The 18136-nt window shown below is 41.4% G+C and overlaps 1 protein-coding gene across 4 annotated transcripts in view; it reads right to left on the bottom strand.

Moving 5' to 3' along the window:
* LOC113160175 (rho guanine nucleotide exchange factor 9) overlaps positions 1 to 17606 on the bottom strand; it is a 40331-nt gene extending 22725 nt beyond the window's left edge. For 2 of the 4 annotated variants that reach the window (XM_026357255.1, XM_026357256.1), the window contains exons 1-5: positions 17339 to 17606; positions 14392 to 16054; positions 12969 to 13307; positions 12027 to 12153; positions 11833 to 11939 (exon numbers count right to left, since the gene is read on the bottom strand). In XM_026357255.1, coding sequence (XP_026213040.1) covers positions 11833 to 11939; positions 12027 to 12153; positions 12969 to 13307; positions 14392 to 15990 — 2172 coding nt within the window. In that variant the 5' untranslated portion in view covers positions 15991 to 16054; positions 17339 to 17606. Of the gene's footprint in view, positions 1 to 10161; positions 10181 to 11832; positions 11940 to 12026; positions 12154 to 12968; positions 13308 to 14391; positions 16055 to 17338 lie in introns of those variants that run through there. The other 2 variants (XM_026357257.1, XM_026357262.1) reach the window with 2 other exon arrangements.
* Positions 17607 to 18136: the final 530 nt, after the last annotated feature.

Genomic DNA, 18136 nt, shown 5'->3' with positions numbered 1-18136 from the left:
TCTAAAATTACTGAAGCTGCCCTTTAATTTAATATCTAGACACAGATATTGTAATGAGACTTCTAAATACTGTATGTTTTAAACTGTGTTTAAAGATGCAAAGGCTCATACACATGCATAGGCACTCTAATATATATATATATACATACATTAAAGGGACACTTTGAACCCAAATCGGCTCTCAAAATAATGCTGCATATATGGACTGGGTGATGTGTTAGGAACTAAAGGATGCCACATGACAGATGGTGTCCTGGGGTATCTCCTCACTGATCTGGAACAAGGCATCATTGAGCTTCCAGATAATCTGAGGTGCAACCTGGTGCATAGATCGAATGGACCAAAACATAACGTCCTAGAGGTGAAACCTAATGGCACTCAGGGTACTGTTGTATAGTCTCCATTGATATGCCTCCCCAGACCATCACAGACCCACCACCAAACCGGTCATGCTGAACAATAGTCCAGGCAGCATAATATTCTCCATGTCTTCTCCAGACCCGTTCGCATCTGTCCCATGTGCTCAGGGTGAAACTGCTCTCATTTGTGAAGAGCACCAGGTGCCAGTGGAAACAAGCCTAACTCAAATTTTTAGATGAAGAAAAAATATAATCAGAAGCATTATTTCTCGTTTCCAAGCACTGAAGACAAAGGTCTGGTAATGCCCTGAGCCCAGAAGAACAAAAGATATACTAGCACCTTACAAAAGAGACAACTGTATGCAGAATACCAATTTTGACACATAAAAACTATCTATTTCTGGTCCAATTCAATGTTAAAGATCACACCTATTCCTTTATATGCTCCAAACTATCACATTTATAATCAAAATATCACTAAATAAATGGGTTACTACCAGCTTGGTTAGCCTTTTTCACTCAGGTTGATATCTTATCATGAATGTTTAGATATCTTTTCCAATATGTAACTGCTGTATAATCTATGCAAAATACAAATGATATCCTTCACAACTTAGCAAGCTGCAAACAGTTCTTTCATATCCATACAGAAGGTGGATGTTTGGTATTCAGATCACAGAGCACAGCTTTCCAGTGCAGTATTCCTTTAAGGCTCACAGTTGTGAGTGTTGAGAGTGACAGAACATGATGGCCCCAGTTCCCATCTGATGCACGTGTTTGCCACTGGCATGCACATCATTATTTTGGCCTGCATGTTCACAGTGATTCTTAAGGTACTACATGAGTGCATCCTGACCTGCAGCAGTTATCACAGTGTCCACGCCTCCTATTGTAATTCATACAGGGGAGTCATTTCAGTTCAGTCTCCACACTCCCAAACCAGTCACCACCTAGTCAACCATCCAACACACACAGACACACACACTCTCCCACTCTCTCCAAACTATACTGTCTTCACATTCAGTTGAGAGCTTTGGGATGGATCAAAAGAGCTCAGAATAAGTTTAAAAGAATAACACCAAAGGAATGCACTATAACAGTATTTTTAAAGCCATAAATAATTTCCAGGGTACTTTCTGCACATATGTGCTGATAAAAGCGATGGCTCCTGAAAGCCAGGCTTTCAGTGAGTTGGAGAGAGCTGTACGAGGCATCACAGCTGAGATATGACAACTGTCCTCAAACAAGCTTTTTTCCTGCTCTGTGCTTGTGCGTGCGCGCATGTGTGCATGTGTGCATGTGTGAAACGCAGAGCGAGCAGATTACATAAGCCTTGCCCTACCTCTGTGGGCTCCCTCTCCAACCTCCCTGACATTTAGACAACAAAGGTCACATCTGAAAGTCTAAATCTGCACAGACACCAATGCTAATATACTCATACATATACAGCTCTGGAAAAAAAAGAGACCACTGTAATTTTTTTCAAAAAATAGCATCTATATGGGAATGGCATTTATTCCCCACGAGTGTCCTACACCAGCACATCTAATCCTGCTTCATGAGGCACTGATTAGTTGGCCACCTGAATCCTGTTGTTTTGCAGAAGCAGTAGTATACAGTTACCCAGCAGAAATGTTAAAAACTAGTGGAGCGCAGCCAAAACGTATAGAAGCAGTAATTGTAAATCGCGGTTATTGCATCTAATACAGATTTGTAAATGTTCTTTAGTGAAAACATTATCACTACTTTGTTTACAAGTAAATGGATTTCTTTAAATTTCTTAGTATAGAGTTTTCTTTGGATTATTCAAATTCTGCAAACACAGCATTATGTTGGTTATTTTAAGTGTTGTCATTTCCTTTAAATGTAAGTTCTAATTAACAACATTAAGGAAATATTGTCAGCAGTTCACAAACAAAGCTTAAACGAAGCTGTTCACTTAAGTCATTGTGAGTGAGTGTGGAGACATAATCAATCCATCATCTTTACATTTGACCATTTTACCATAAGCTGAAAAGTCCCTTGCTGGATATTTTTAGTCACATCCTGTGGCCTTTATGAACTACAGTACTGGTAAAAAGTATTCACCCCACTTCGAAATGTTTACTTTTGACCTTTTTTGTAACACTGAATCATGGTTGATTAAGCTTGTCTTTAAAATCTGTCTACAGCAAACCGTCCTCAAAAACTGAGGGACAGTGCAGGGGACTAGAGTTTGAAGCCACCAAGACACCTGTGACTCCTCTAAAAGAGTTACAAGTGCCGTAGGCTGAGATGGCAGAGACTGTGTATACAACAGCTGCTGTCTGGGTTTGCACCAGTCATAGTATCCAGTCTGATGGCCAGATGTGCCTTATTCCTTCAGTTTCTTAATGGTGAATTTACAGTAAGTGTAACCCAAGGGATTCAGTGACTTGGAAACTTTCTTGTATCCATTCTCAGATTTGTGCTTTTTAGTAACCTTAACAGCTGAGTTCTTAGGAGCGTTCTCTTGTCTTCATCTTGTGGTTTCTGGCCAGGATCAGGAGGTGAAAACTTCAGAGGGGCTTGAATATATTTTTATAGGCATTGTGTATACTACTGTACAGAATTGGATCATACTCTTATGCTTCTAAGACAACTGCAAAAAAAACTTAAGTGCTTTCATGTATAGCAAGGCTATTGTATTATGGTGCACTGTAGCTCCCATAATGCAGTAAATAAAGAATGTTTTAAATCATGTATTTCCCTGTCACCACAGTCTCATATTAAGTCTATTACTGCATCCACTGCACAGAGTTGACAGTCAGTCTCATGATCTCTCACGTCACTCGCTCTTGTTAAAATGATGCTGAACTCCTTCCACAAAAGCAGCTGCTCACTCCTCATTTGACTGGAACATCTTTTCCCCTGTAAGACAACTGCTCCAGCGCACACTGGAAATCATGGTGCAATTTTCGTCAAAGGAACAAGTTCATCTACAAATAGCAGAGGCCATGGTAATGTCTTCAAACTGGACTCTCTCCAGACCTCGAGTGTGCCTCAATATCCTGTCAATAAATAATACAAACAACAATACTGCCAAAAATTCTAGCTTTATTGCTTTGCAGAACACAAATTTGCCACTTCATGCCTCAGTTAACAGTATAGTTGTAGGATGTAGGCAGGAAGCTCTGCTACTTTTGGCGGTAGTCTAATGCTAAAACATTGGCATCGTTGCCATGCTGGCAGTTAAACGATGAACCTTCGGATGAACGATGTGATATCAGCTCTTTCACTCTAATTTTGGAACTACTTCCTCAATCTAGTGTCTTAGCTCTCCTCAAAGAGGACTACACACTTACTGCTAGCAACTGAATCTGTTTGTGGTCACTAGGTATTTGGCTAATGGGAGGCAAAGCCCACCACACCCATTTCCTCTCCAGTCTGCTCCAATTCTTTTGTTCCCCTCCCATCCCCATGACAACCACACTGACTTCCTGCTTCCTCCCAGGCCTTCCAGCCACAAAGCACCCTAAAAATAAATAGCTGGACTTTTCCTGAATACAGTTTTGTCACCATTGTTCAGACATCAGCTGTTTATTCGTTCAGCACAATTTGGCCATTTGAGTAAAAGCCAGTCAGTGGGTCAGAGCACAGAGAAATTTTAAAAAATAGAGTAAGATAGATGAGGTAGAAAAGAGAGGTCATATAAAGTAGAGTGGGTGGAGAAACAGGGGACCAGTAACAATGAATATTATTTAATGATAAACCAGTGCAATTTCTATGTGTTCTGGAAAGTGGAGAACAAGATGAATCTGCCCTGGGAATGTTCTTTATGTCAGGCCCTGGAGAGACTGCATAACATTGTGCAATTCTAGCAGGGGAATTGAAGACAGCAAGTCTTTGTATGAACATTGCCAGAATTTAGGGTATATGAAATCTCTCGTGGATTCAAACTTTTGAAGACAAGCTTGCAATTGAGGTACATATATAAAGCTAAAATAATAAATGTCAGTTCTCCACATTAATGGCAGGAACTTCACAATTTCATAATTGTAAAAAGTAAAGTAGGTTAACTGTGGCATTACAACACACACTCCAACTTCACAGTCTCCCTGTACTAGACAGCAATAAAAAGTAAAGGAATAGGGCAACATGTTGTGTATTATGCCTATTTGATTTCTTGTTGACATTATTATATTTTTTTCTTGGTTAACAGATGCTGTCATTGTGATGCAGCAAACAGTGATGCTATGACTCTAGATCCAGTTACTGCACCTGGCTAGGAAGAAGCAGTAGAGGTAGTTGTAGGTGTGTTCCCCCACTTTCAAGTCTTTGTGCTAAGTTAGGCCAAATAGCTTCATATTTATCCTACTGATAGAGACCAATGTTCTCATCTAACTCTTCTTCAGAAAGTCAATAAGGGTATTACCCACATGTTAAATGTAAAAACAAAATCGGACTTGTGCATATTCATTAAAAAAAGACACCATTATATTTTTACTGCACAGAATTTATCTAGATTCTCCTGTTTTGTAAACATGAAAACTCTTGACAAATCCATTAGGACACTTCCTTGATGTATCCAAAGCAGAATATTCATTACATTAGTAAAATTATGAACATATTAAATCTGAAATCCCTCAAGCTCTCCACTCTTCAGTGAGTGTGTGGTAAGTCTGAAACTTCTGTAAAATTTCCCATAGAGGGGGAACTAGAAGAGACTGTAACAAGCTCCCAAAAGACAGCATTGGAGCTTTTCAAAAACCGTAACAAAAAGGAAGCATTAAGGAGCACTGTTGAAAATACAGTCAACAAATGTTATTTATTTATGTTTCAGTTCAGCATCAGTGCCACTGTGTACTTACAAACCCACAGATTGGTCATTTGAGAGCCTAGCTGTGGGGTGAGGGATTGAAAACAAAAATTACCTGCACTAGGATTTGGTTGGCTGCCCAAGTCAGCCCTGCTTTACTGTACTTGCACTGTGCTGGTTGTGAGTATACAGAGTGTGCACGCTAGTGTCACCATTCATCAGAGAAATGTCAGCCACCTGGGGCTCAAAACACTAGGATGTAAGAGGAGTAGTGCCTTCACATCCTGCTTGAGATCTCTTAGTGCTATATTCGCATGCAATCTTTGTTCGATATTCATACTGTGCCTCTTTGGGAGCCAAGTATATATGTAGATGTATATATTTTTATGTATAATTATACTAGTCACATCATCTTATGCCATTCATAGAAGTCACTCTGCATACCTAAAACTTAGTTTTAAATTGCAGAATAAAAACAAAATCTCACTTACAAATGTATTCAGACCCTTTCTTGAACAGTGAACTGACTGGATATAGTTTAGAAAGGAACACAACTGCATATATAAGGTCCCATAATTCCCATCATATGTCGGAACAAAAAACAAGCCATGGAGTCCAAGAAACTCTTTGTACAGTCCCATAGTAAATGGTGAGACTTATGTAGATCTGTGCAAAGCCAATAAAACAATTAGCGTTTCCTCCAAGGAGCACAGTGGCTTCAGTAATTGTGAAGTGGATGAAGTTTGGAACAACCAGGTCACTCTCAGCATCCAAATTCAAAGAGGTCCTTGATGAAAACATAATCCAGAGAGCTAGTGACCTGAGACTGGGACAACTGTTCACCTTTCATCACTACAATGACCTGATGCATAAAGCCGAAACACAGAGTGGTTTCAGGACACTGTCCTGGAGTGGCCCAGCCAAAGCCAAGAGTTAAACCCAGATAAAAAAGTTGCAGACATGGCAGTTCACAGATGCTTACTATTCAATCTGATGGTGCTTGAGAAGATCTGCCAAGAAGAACGGGATAAACTGCCCAAATCCAGGAGGTTTAAGGCTTTAAGTGACATACCCAGGAAGACTGAAACAAGATCTGTAACTGTTGTCAAATGGGCTTCTCAATAGTTTTATATAAGCTTTTTTTAAACTGGGGCCAAATTATTTTATCCATTTAAAATTGAATCTACAATACTACAAAAATTAACATGACAAAAGTAAAGAGGTCTGAATGCTTTCTGATGCCAATCTATAGATGTAACTCACTATAAAAGTGGCATGCATAGGAAAATCTACAGCTCCACCTGTCCTTTAAGCTCAAATGATTTTAAATTCTCACTGCTTCAACACCATGAGAGTTCAAAAGAGGAGCAGTGGATTGAAATGCAAAACTCTGCAGTCAAACAGTATTTGGGTGCAGGCTTGTTTGGCATTCTGTGCTTTTCAGCACCTAATGTCTTGTTGATAGGTCAATTCCTCCCATCAAAGACTTCAGAGACTCCTCATAGTCCAAATACTACTGTTCTTAAAACATTCAATAATAAACCTGTTATGTGAAGAATATGATTGGACAGAATGGATGCTCAATAGTACATTGCATGCTCTCATACTTGCACACACAAACACTCATGCAGAAAACAGGCCGCAGGAGGCAGGTGTTTTCACATGTCTGGAAGGAAGAATGGATGTAGGGATGGAGTGAAGTGAGAGAGCAAAGAAAAAATTACAGGATAGGGAGACTTGATCTGAGAAGAGGATAAATAGGGATGGAAGTGATGGAGGGAGAGATGACGAGCTCTGAGGTTAGGAGGAAAGTAAGGCGGATTGAGAGGGAGAAAGTAGAAGGAGTGAGGAGGTTGCATAATATGTGTATGTGATGGAGGGTTTTCTCTGACACCGCATGTGGTGTAACAGGGAGCCAGAGAGGTCATAGGCAGAAAGTTAAGCCAAATAATGCACACAAGAAGTGGCAGCTGCCAGAAAAATCCAGCCCATCTTTCACAGAGGCCTGCGGGATACATTCTAACAAGCAGAATACTCTACAGGCAGTTGACTTCTGTCTCATTATTTTAGGCCAGGGACAAAGTGACCAGGGCTGGAGCTAATTATTTTATTCTGAGTATGAGGATTCACTTAACATATATTTAGCTCAGCCCAGTTGCCTAGAAATAAATGAAGCTAAACAGATTAGTGAAAAAACAGAAATATTTAGCACAGTAAAAATCATCATTACTTATTACATATTACTCACTTGACTGACGACTGTCTGAAGATTACTTCTGCGCTCATAAAAATGTTAAGAATAACTTAATGTGACAGTGCTAACTGGGTCAAATTTACTCAAATAGAAACTACTCAAAAGATCACCAAGTAAGGTTTTCCTTATTAATAAAACGTTGCAGACTGTCTGTGGTGTGTCTTCTAAACAACTTTACGATAATGCTGCCTTCATGCACTCCCATTTAAGCTATAGTCACAGGGGAAGATGATGTACAAGTCAAAAATCATTCATTGTAGAAGCAACAGGCAGAGAGAACTATTGGTGTAGGACACACAAGATGAGACAACAGCCAACACAAGTCAGTCTGTATGTTGAAAAAACAAAAAACTGACAACTCTTAATCTAGTCTGAGTAGTGTACTGTTAGTGTAATAGATGATTAATAAAACCTTTCAGCCTTGTTTCCTTTGTTTCTATCCCCAAGGTGACACTGGGATACATTGGTAGAAATGATTTTTAGTTTATTATAACAGCTGATTATATTGCACAGCAAGGGCAAACGTTTGATTTAGAGAATATTTAATTTGTATGTATGTAGGATTGAAGAATTAGATTTTCTTTATATTTTATGACCTATTGTTACAAAGGTTATTAAATTAGCAAACTCAAATTTTAATGGTGATCTGCCAATAAGGTGATTAGATATACAGAAATCTGCAGTTAAATATGTAAAACACAGATCAAGTGGAAGTTATCACTGGAAATAATATATACTAACAATTTCACAGTCTCATCAGGAACTGCAGCACATTTCAGCTTAGAGGGTTTCTGCTTTAAGATGGTATTTTCAAATGATAACATATCATATTACTGACTACAAGGGGACATTCTTGTGTGTTGACTTAAGAACAGAAAATGTCTTTATCCCTAACATAAACCTGTCAAAAAGACATTGAAATAAACACTGTATTACACAAACAGTGGCAGCTAATGACTGACTATGGGCAAATTCACCTAAGCAGTCTGAAAACTATCATAAATGTACAACTAATGCTGGCTAACAAGCGCAGGAGTGCCATAGGCCTTACATAGTTTCATAACAGAAATCACTGCATGTTGTGACATTACTGAAACCATCCACCAATACAGCCCCACTAACCTGCTGTGGCAGCAACATAGCATAGTTTGAGTGATGATGGAAGGATAGAAAAACTGGCCCTGATGAGGTTTAACAGCACAAAATGTGCTCCAAGAAAGCCCCAAAACAAATCTGTACAGGTACAGGCATGCACAACCTGACAAAATACGGAGTATAAGGTGGTGATACTATAAAACAGGATTCACCAGTGGTTCAGAGAATTAGCACACAACGCTGTTCCTCCAGTTCCCAGGAACAAGCAGCCATCTGAAATAAAATGCAAATGGCTTTTGTAGGAAGTAAGGGAAACAGTCTCAGTGGTTATATAAGAGAAAAGGCCCTGAGCCTCTCAGTCTCTCTCCCTAACAAAAACACTCACCACATAAGCATGGAGCTGCGCGCCTATGCATACAACAACAACAGCACACACCTGACAGGCATAAACCCATTCTTCGGAAGAAACAGCTTAGGGAGGCCCTGACACAACCACCTGCTCAGATTAAGTTAGCTCCACAGCTATTTATCAGAGCCCAAAACAGCATTAGGTGGTGGCTGTAGCAAATCGCTGCAGATACATTCCCGTACTTTGGCACTGGAACAATGTTGAATGAACACTGATAAAGGATTCTAGGTCACTTGTAGGTCTGAGTACAAAGTGCACATATATACAGTTATTTTAAGGAATATCTGGCCCCGTCTTTCCATTCAAAGTCCTCTAAAATAAAGTCATGGATGAAATAATTGCTACACATTCACATTATGTTTGACAGAAATATCACTAGCCAGTTCCATTCATTTCTCACCAAATAATAAAGTTGTCAATGCAATGACTCATACACCCTGACAGATGAATTCTGAATGCATCAGAAGACCATGTGAACTGTGTGTATGTGTGCGTCAGTGTGTTATGAGGAACATGCACAATATCAGCTGACACCTAGTAGGCAAACACAAACAGTGGTTAAATGGGGTTAAATTTACATATGACCACAAGTGCTCCCCACATTTGTATAAAAGAGTCTACATAAAAAGTCATTCAACTCAACATTGTCCTTTTTCATTACTGCGCTAAAATCTGCCCAACTAGCCACTGCCTGCTGACTCATGCATTCATAATAAGTAGATAGCATATTGCATAATATGATTATGACCAGACAGTCCTAGGTTGGTCCAAACTTAATCATATAAAATTTCAGTTGAAACTCTTAATCTGTGTGATGCCCTTAATAAGACAGTCCCACATTCTGACAAGTTGACGGCAGAGCTTCAGGCACAGCATTAGTAACACACTGGAGGAGGAGGAGACTCCACTCATATGCATAGGAATTAACAAAGACTGGGAGAGGAGAGGAGAGGAGAGGAGAGGAGAGGAGAGGAGAGGAGAGGAGAGGAGAGGAGAGGAGAGGAGAGGAGAGGAGAGGAGAGGAGAAGAGAGGAGAGGAGAGGAGAGGCAGTGACTGGGGGAGAAATCCATTTAAATGAAAGGGAGAACAGAGGCGTCAGCATTAGCTGTTAATCCACTGCAGTGAGAATGCTTTCTCTCTGCCTGCGGCCTCTAGGCTCTAGTAGTCATCCTAACAGAAAGACTGTAACATACACTGCACTGTATCACAAACAACAGACACGACCCTGACATGAGATCCATACCAAATAAACAATGCATGACTTACCAGAAATAAGGCGGCAACACACACTTTTCATGTTGAGGCATGATCCATCCACGTAACTGCACTAAAGCTGCATTACCACGTTATGTCAAATAGTATGTTTTTACTAAGTATATACTGTATATAGTACATGATGCCTCTATGTTCATGATGCAGATGGAAATCCATGCATTTGAGCCTGCTACTAATGAACTTCCCTCACTATTCAAGCTCACACACAAAACATTCCCAGTGTTATGTGTCCACGTTCCCAACCCCAGGGGAGGGCCACGACAAAAAAGTGCACATACAAAGGGAGCATCTCTCTTCCCCTCTCTGTTTCTCTCCCACCCCTTTTTCTCTCTCTCACCCACACACTTTCTCTATTTAGCTCACACTTAAAAAGGCTGCCTAAAGATAGAAGCAAGAAGATGAACAGGAGCCAGCGAGTGTCATGGCAACAACGTGCAGTGGCTCACAAACACTATTTAGACCAGTAAGAAAAAGTTATAATCAAAGCCTAAATGCAGTGGTGTTGCTTCTTCAAAGATACAGTTTACTGAATTTCGATGTGAAGCTGTGCCAGGACAGAAAGCCCGGGTTGAGTAGACACCACATGCCATTAAATTGGGCTACTTACGTACTTTAAATGTTGTGGTAAATCCCCATTGACTTCTTAAATAGTTTGAATATATAGTAAATTTCATTTCTATACACAGATCTTTACAATACAGTTTATATTCATAGTTAAATTACACTAATTATCTAACTCTCCAATAGTGTAGAGGGAAAAAACCTCTGAAATATGAGATGATAAGAAATATATATTCACAATTTTAATGTAATATGGTATAAGATATCACCATGGTTCTCTTTAACGTATCAAAGAACTGGCACAGGGTATTAAAACTTAAAGCATGCAGTACTCTGCGATTCAATTTAGTTTGATCAAATAATAATGTAAATGGTGCTGAGCTGTATGCATTGAAGTTCTCTAGGTGTAGATGTTGGACACGGCCCCAGAAATATTCACTACCCTGTCAGGATATTTCAGAAAAACTGTGCATCTCCTTCCACCAGAATCCCTGAGGCCACTTGCACATCAAAGCGCTGATTCTGAAATGCCTGAGTTCACTTCCTGAGTAGTATTACTCCATTGTGCTCTAAAGTTAATTTTACACAACTGACAAAGACATGTAACACTTTTCACTGATTCCAGCACACCAGGTATATAGAAACATTAATCCCATTCCTCTTTTCTGCTTTGAAATTGAGTTCATTTGTCTGCATGTGTTCGCTCATCAGATTAAAAACATCTGAAATGTTCACGATGAGTAATGGCCTAAGAGTAATGGATGACATTAGTCCACATGGCCACCATCTTCATGGATCAGTTCATTCATTATCTGATGAAACACTGACCAGTGCTCTGTCATGTTCACATTACCAGTATCAGTTAGAAATTATTTATCTCTCATTATCCTACTCAATTAAGCTTTCGTTAATCTCACATCTGCTCGTATATCCATTAGGTAACCACACCAATTGTGACTTGTACTGTTTGTACATTTAAGTATGTGTGTATATGGACATAATATGATATATACAGTTGTCACTGTATTTTTTTCATAAGCCTGTACCTGAGTTTATTTGATTATGTCTACGTGTGTTTATGAGGGTGAGCGTGCGACTCACTATGTTGACCTGCAGTGGTTCTGAACCAGGTCTCAGTAGTCTCCTCCTCCTGCAGCTACCAGAGCCTCCGGACCGCAGACGCACAGACGATGATGACTGACCTATGTCTGATGGGCAAACACATAATCAATTTAACAAACGCATGTCAATCACAAGGGCATATATAAATGTAAAATCAAAACATGCAACGGTACCTGACTGAGGAAGGAGCAGTGCCAAGGCAGTGAGAGTGCTGTGGGGCAGAGGCAGGGAGCGGCACCGCTGGAGAGATGCCCTTAGTGGGGGCTCTAACGGTGACACACCAGGGGGGCGAGACAAGGCCTAGAGGGTACTGAGCAGTTAGGGCAGCTCCAGTATTCCACACAGCATTACTTAAATGCACATACGTTGACACACACAAGGTTGAATGCACACACTATCCTGCCCTTCGCATTAAACAAAATTCTTCCTCACTGTCCCCTTTTTGCACTGAATTAAAGTATTTCACATCCATCAAGTCTATTCTGGTGCACTGGTCACTGTACATGCCCTGCAGCAAACCACGAGAGACTATACATCATGCTGAACCAGGCGGTCTCTCAGGTTAAAATGAACTGACTCTGAGTTAGGACAATGAGAGGCAGAGCTTATGGGAGCGATGAGGCAGAAAATTGGCCACATAGAAAGACTGAGAGTGAGGGAGAAAGAGAAAGAAAAAGTGAGAGAGAAGAAATGAAAAAAAAAGAGGGAGAGGAGTGAGCTGAGGGAAAAGCAGCATCCAGAAATACAGGCCTCTATAAATGGGGCAGAGCATGCATGCATTGTTGCAGCTAACAGTGAATGGTGTATAAATACTGGGTTAGTATTGGGCTGCCCTTTAAAGTTTGTAGTGTGTGTTTGATTCATTATGGGCTTGGGCTATATTTATCAGTGAGTTGGTGGAGACTGCTGGTGAGACTCTGCACTCCTGCTTTCTTTTTTGCCACATTACTGTCTAATATAGTTTTGGTCTGCTGCATATACATTAATTTACTCAGTATAATCATGTATTTCGATATTAATTGGACTGCTTATTTATCATTTTCAGGTCAGTGTTTGCATGTTTACTTTCACTGAAATTGAACACAAATGCCTATGTTTGTTGTTTGGCATCTTACTCTGTGGTGCAGCTCCGTGGATTGCGTCTCCCTAGTAACACTGGTCTCTATGACAGAGCACGGCCTGGAGCGAGCAGCCATCCGCCTCTGCCCCGGAGAGTGTTGCATGGTTGGAGCAGGCCTGCACCTCCGCCGGCACAGTGAGCCAACCTCACTGTAATGGTTGTAGAGATCTCGGTCTGGATTGGGCTTCCATGGTTCCAGGACAGCTGAGGCCGGGCGGGGACGAGTGCGCAGGGGCTTGTGAGGTACAGAGGTCTTCTCTGTGCTAGAGTGGGCCACGGCTGGGCCCGGCTGTCTTACACTGCAGCCTGTCTGGCTGGCAATCTGCTCACACAGCTGTGATTGGCACAGATACTCAGCAGTTTGGCCCAGATAAAGGTGCAACAATGCATTTCTTGTGTAAGCAATTGGATCAATTCCTATATATAGGTTCAACAAAATATACTGTATCTAATATTTGATTTCAAAAGATATTTTTATATTTCATTCTAACTGCAGTCTTGGCACTAGCTGTAAGTGCCAAGACTGCGCCTTAATTTGTAAACAGTTGCTGATTATGGAGGCGGATTTTTATGGTGTCATCATTTCTCAAGTTATTATAGCACTGCACATTAGCACCCTTCCCCTAAACAGAGATTCCCACAGCCCTTGCCCTTGCTTAATAAACCCCTATGAAAGTGTGCTGAGTATTGAGATGTCACATCTCATTTTGTCTTTAGGAGTTGGGCCTAACATGTCCTGACTCGTTGGTGTGACTAGAAGGGACATGACTAATGGCTCCATTGGAATGAGAATGGAAGGGTGCCGTCATGAGGTACAGACGTCACAGAGCTCTAGGGCTATTGCAGCCACACACACAGCCAGCTCGATGGGAAATAGGGCTTCCTTGCATGGTACACGTGGCTGGATAAGCGGGAAAGGACACACTCCTTATGATGTTTTCCGCCACTCTAATTACTGACTAGTTCCTTTTCTCGCCAACAGATGGGGCAAAAGGACAACTGTAGGATAGGTGCCCGATTTATGTACTCACAGGCTGGTGTCTTGAAGGACTCTGTTTGTCCCTGACGGTTAATGAACCACACCTTATAACAACAATAGCACCATTTACACTCTAGTTTGTCGTTGATGATTTAAAAGCCAAAGAATGACCGTGGTTAAAACAGTTACATAAATGATATTTAATGCAGTAATTATATGATGCATGCCTCTGGCAATGTTAATGATGTGGAACAGGCTTGCAATGGAATGTGGTTAGGGCATAAATGGGAGACACATTATATACTGTATGAAAATAATTTTCATACAGAAATGATTTTTAAAACAAACACAACAGTTTGACAACGTAAATTACTGAATTCTTTAACAAATACATTTATTCAAATTCAGTGGCTGGTAATTAATGCAACTCATCACATACCTTGAATATCTCCTCTGTGGAATCTGAAGCAGGTACACTATTTGTGCTCTCTTTATCACCTTGTTGTGATTGGACATTTACTTCCTGTGTCTGGTCGCACTCAGATGCAGCATCCCTGGAATTCTGCTCATTTCCCATCTGCTTCTCTACATTTTCCTCCTGACAGAGACAGTTTGATGTATCCTGTTCAATCCTAGCTTCTTCTTTAGTCTCTGTGTTTGGATGTGAGTTTAAGATATGATTCTTTACTATGGATGTGGACCTGTGGTTTGTCTCTCTGTCTATGTGTTTGTCTGGTCCCTCAGATGTCTGAAGGCCATTGACAGCTTGAGATCCGGAGCATGTCCTGAAGGCTTTCAGGACCACCTTAGAGGATTGTTCTCCTGTCACAGGTGCTGCAGCCTCGCTGTCAAAGCTACTGGTGTGTAAGGAATTAGCGGTCACTGGTGACGATGGGGTAGGCTCTGGTTTTGGAAGCCCTTCACTGTGAAGAATCAGGGACACACTATGAATATTGTCCACTGTACACTGTGAGGCCTGTGGGGAGCTTACTGGAGTTCTCTCTCCTTCTGGAGGAGAGAAGGAACGTGATGTTGTCCGCCATTTCCTGGCTGTCTCTGCTACATTGTTGAAAAATTTGAACAGGCCACCAAAGTGCCCCTTTGTTTCTGATTGCTTTGGAGGTGGAGCCTGAAAGTCTCTGACACTCTCAAAGTCTACAGAGCCATAGTCTGAGTCCATGGTTTTGTCCAGGGAGTGAAGCTCAGAGTCAAAGCTCCTCTCTGAGTAGACAGGATTGGGCTTCCCCAAAAGGGAAATCCTCCTCAGGTAACTCCAGACATCTTTGTGTCTCCTTCCTCTTCCCTGGTGAGTGCTACCTTTAAGACCAGGGTCTTCACAACCTGCAGCTGTTTTGTTACAGTTGCTTGAATTGTTGAGGCTTCTTTTCGTATAGGAAACTCTTTCAGATGGTTTACAACCATTCTGAGTAACAGTCTCTCCCATGACAGTAAGCTGAGGGCCATCTGTAGGAGCTGAGAGGTCAATGTCTTCAAACGAGCAGTCAAATTCAGCTGTATAGCCAGCATACGAGTGCCTCTTGCCACGGTGCCTCAGTGTCCCCCTGCTGGACTGCTGAGGAGTGCCAATGTCATGGCAGAAAGAGTCCTCGTCCACCAAGGAGCTGCTGAATTTTACAGTGGACAATTTCCCTGTCTTCCCTCTGAACACAGAGGGGGATTTAAGCTTCTTGAAGGAGCGAACTTTGTCAGCAAATGAGAGTTTAGGGATGGACGCCTCCCCGGGCAGGATCATGGAGTGAGGTCTGCGCTCCAGCTCTGAAACTGCTTTCTTTCGGTTCAAGATCTTCCAGATCCCACCCGTGGCACGGGGCCTTCGGTTGACCTCCGGTCTCTCCTTGACAGGGGTCTGAGAAGAGGCAGCCTGGGTCTCCCCCTGCGCCTCTGCAGGTCCTGGCCCACTCTCCTGGATATAAACACTGCTGGTCTCATTCTCCACATCCAGAGAAACATTAAACACTCGGTTGATAAACCCATTAGGGTTGTTGCTGTCGGGGGCAGGGTTGTCTGTCTGTTCCATCCTCTCATTCCACAGTGTCAGCTATCAGATCCGGTGCACATCATGTCTCGGGTCTGTCTCTCACCTGAAGAAACAAAACCACATTATTATTTAAGAGTTTGACATTAAACTCACAGCCTTGTCATTTCAAACCATCCTTTTTCTTTGTGAACTTGCTCAAAATGACTATAGATGTATGCTATATATGCAAACAATATGTTAAATGATGGGTTGTTGGCTGTGTTTAATCTGCACAGTGGGCCAAATGTTCAAGATTATGTAGTGCCACTTAAACACTAAAACACAGTGAGTGCATTAGAGGTCTTATTTTGTGCTCCTCAGACAAGGGCTTTTGTACCGTGAGTCAACAGTCACAAACACCCACCCCGTGTTTGGTCCATATTATCCAAAGTAATTATTTGAGACACAGTCCCTCCTCCACCGTTTAAACCAGGAGGCTGTGTTGTCATGGAAACACTACATCACTACAGAGATGTCTGGTTATTTCAGGCCTGCTCTGGCTACGACATCAGCGTAGCTCAGTTAAGCTCCTTCTGAGGCAGGAGGATGCTCAGCAAAGTGCTACACCACTGTTACTACTGCACGGTGATTATCTCTGCGTCCTAATGCCTTTAATGTATGGAAGCATCTTGTGTAATTGGGGCCTCCAGCATACATGCATGTGGGTACAAGAGCTCATCAATGAAGATGTAGTTCAATTAAGATGGCCTTTTCGCAGAATGTCACTGGTTAATTCATACGCTTTCTTACTGATAAGCCATTACAATTAAAAGAAAGCACTCAATCACTTGAAAAAAAGCTGATGAGCTAGAGGGTTGGCCTCCAATCACATATTAATTAGCTAGTATCTATTTTAGCATATAAGATGTCACGTCTCTTCGGCGTTTACTTGACTATTAGCCATTTAAGTTAGTCTGATAATGCCTGCTTAGTGGTTGTAATAACATAAACTACTATAATTACACACACACAGTCCATCTATTTGTGTTATGTGGCTTAACAAAGTCAGTCACAACGCTTAGAATAACTTTGACATGTCAGTGCAGCATCCAGACGGGCGTCTTTATAACGCATGTTTTTTAAAGTAAACATGGCGTCAGGAGAAAACTGACACTGACGTTACAGCAGGTTCACGACGCCAGTTTCACGCATTTCCATTCGCGAAATTTGCTTTTTAAAACCCACTTTGACGTGGTTTCGCGCCTCTCCCAGGAAGTCAAAGTAAGCCGAATAAACCTCAGGCATTAGTTGAACTTTTAAAACTCAACCACGTCGCTTCTTCTAGTTAACTTAGCGCTTAAAGTACTACTTAAAGTAGCTTAAAGTGCCGGTAAAGCTGGCAACTTACCCCAAAAACACTTGGACGCCCCCGTCTAGTGGCGCATCGCCGTCGTTGCTGTCCTCAAAGTCAATAAATACACCGGCTAAACTTCTTCAGAGCACTTCACGGGCTTAACTTACATCCATGAGTAAGGCTGGAGTAATGCTGCGGACAGCGACTCCTTCGTAGATCACATGTGAGGGGTTTTTTTTTTTTTTTTGCTCCTCTAAACTTGGTCAGAAACTCTCCGAGTTAGTTACAGACCGGTGAACTCTTGCCCCGTACGCTCCTGCAGACGCAGACACTCTGATTTGTGATAAAGCTCTCACGCAGACAGCGTAGCACACACACACACACACACACACACACACACACACACACACACACACACACACACACACACACACACAGCACCCTAAGACACACATACCTAAACAATACATATGAATATCTATGCTGTCTATCTATACATTAGGCTTATTAACTTATTATTAATTTTAGATTATTATTTTATTTAAAATCCTAAAGTTTTTCATTGCTGTCAAACCACACACACACACACACACACACACACACACATAAATATATATTTATATATGACGTACACTTCTTTTTTACTGTGCAATTTGTTGGATGGATTTAAGGAAGCACTTATAATTTCCAAAGGAACATCAGTGAAAACAAGTGATTGACTGAACTCTGGTCTCACTAGCTGATCCTCCTTTGGGATTTGCGTTGAATGTGAAAATCCTTCTATTGAAATGACACAATGAGAGGGAGCTCTAGTGAGGGGTGTGTGTGTGTGTGTGTGTGTGTGGGGGGGGG

This window comes from Anabas testudineus, chromosome 10 (genome assembly GCF_900324465.2).
Source record: "Anabas testudineus chromosome 10, fAnaTes1.2, whole genome shotgun sequence".
Classification (NCBI taxonomy): domain Eukaryota; kingdom Metazoa; phylum Chordata; class Actinopteri; order Anabantiformes; family Anabantidae; genus Anabas; species Anabas testudineus.
Note: the sequence above shows the minus strand (reverse complement) of the source record. Positions and strands in the feature narration are given on the sequence as shown.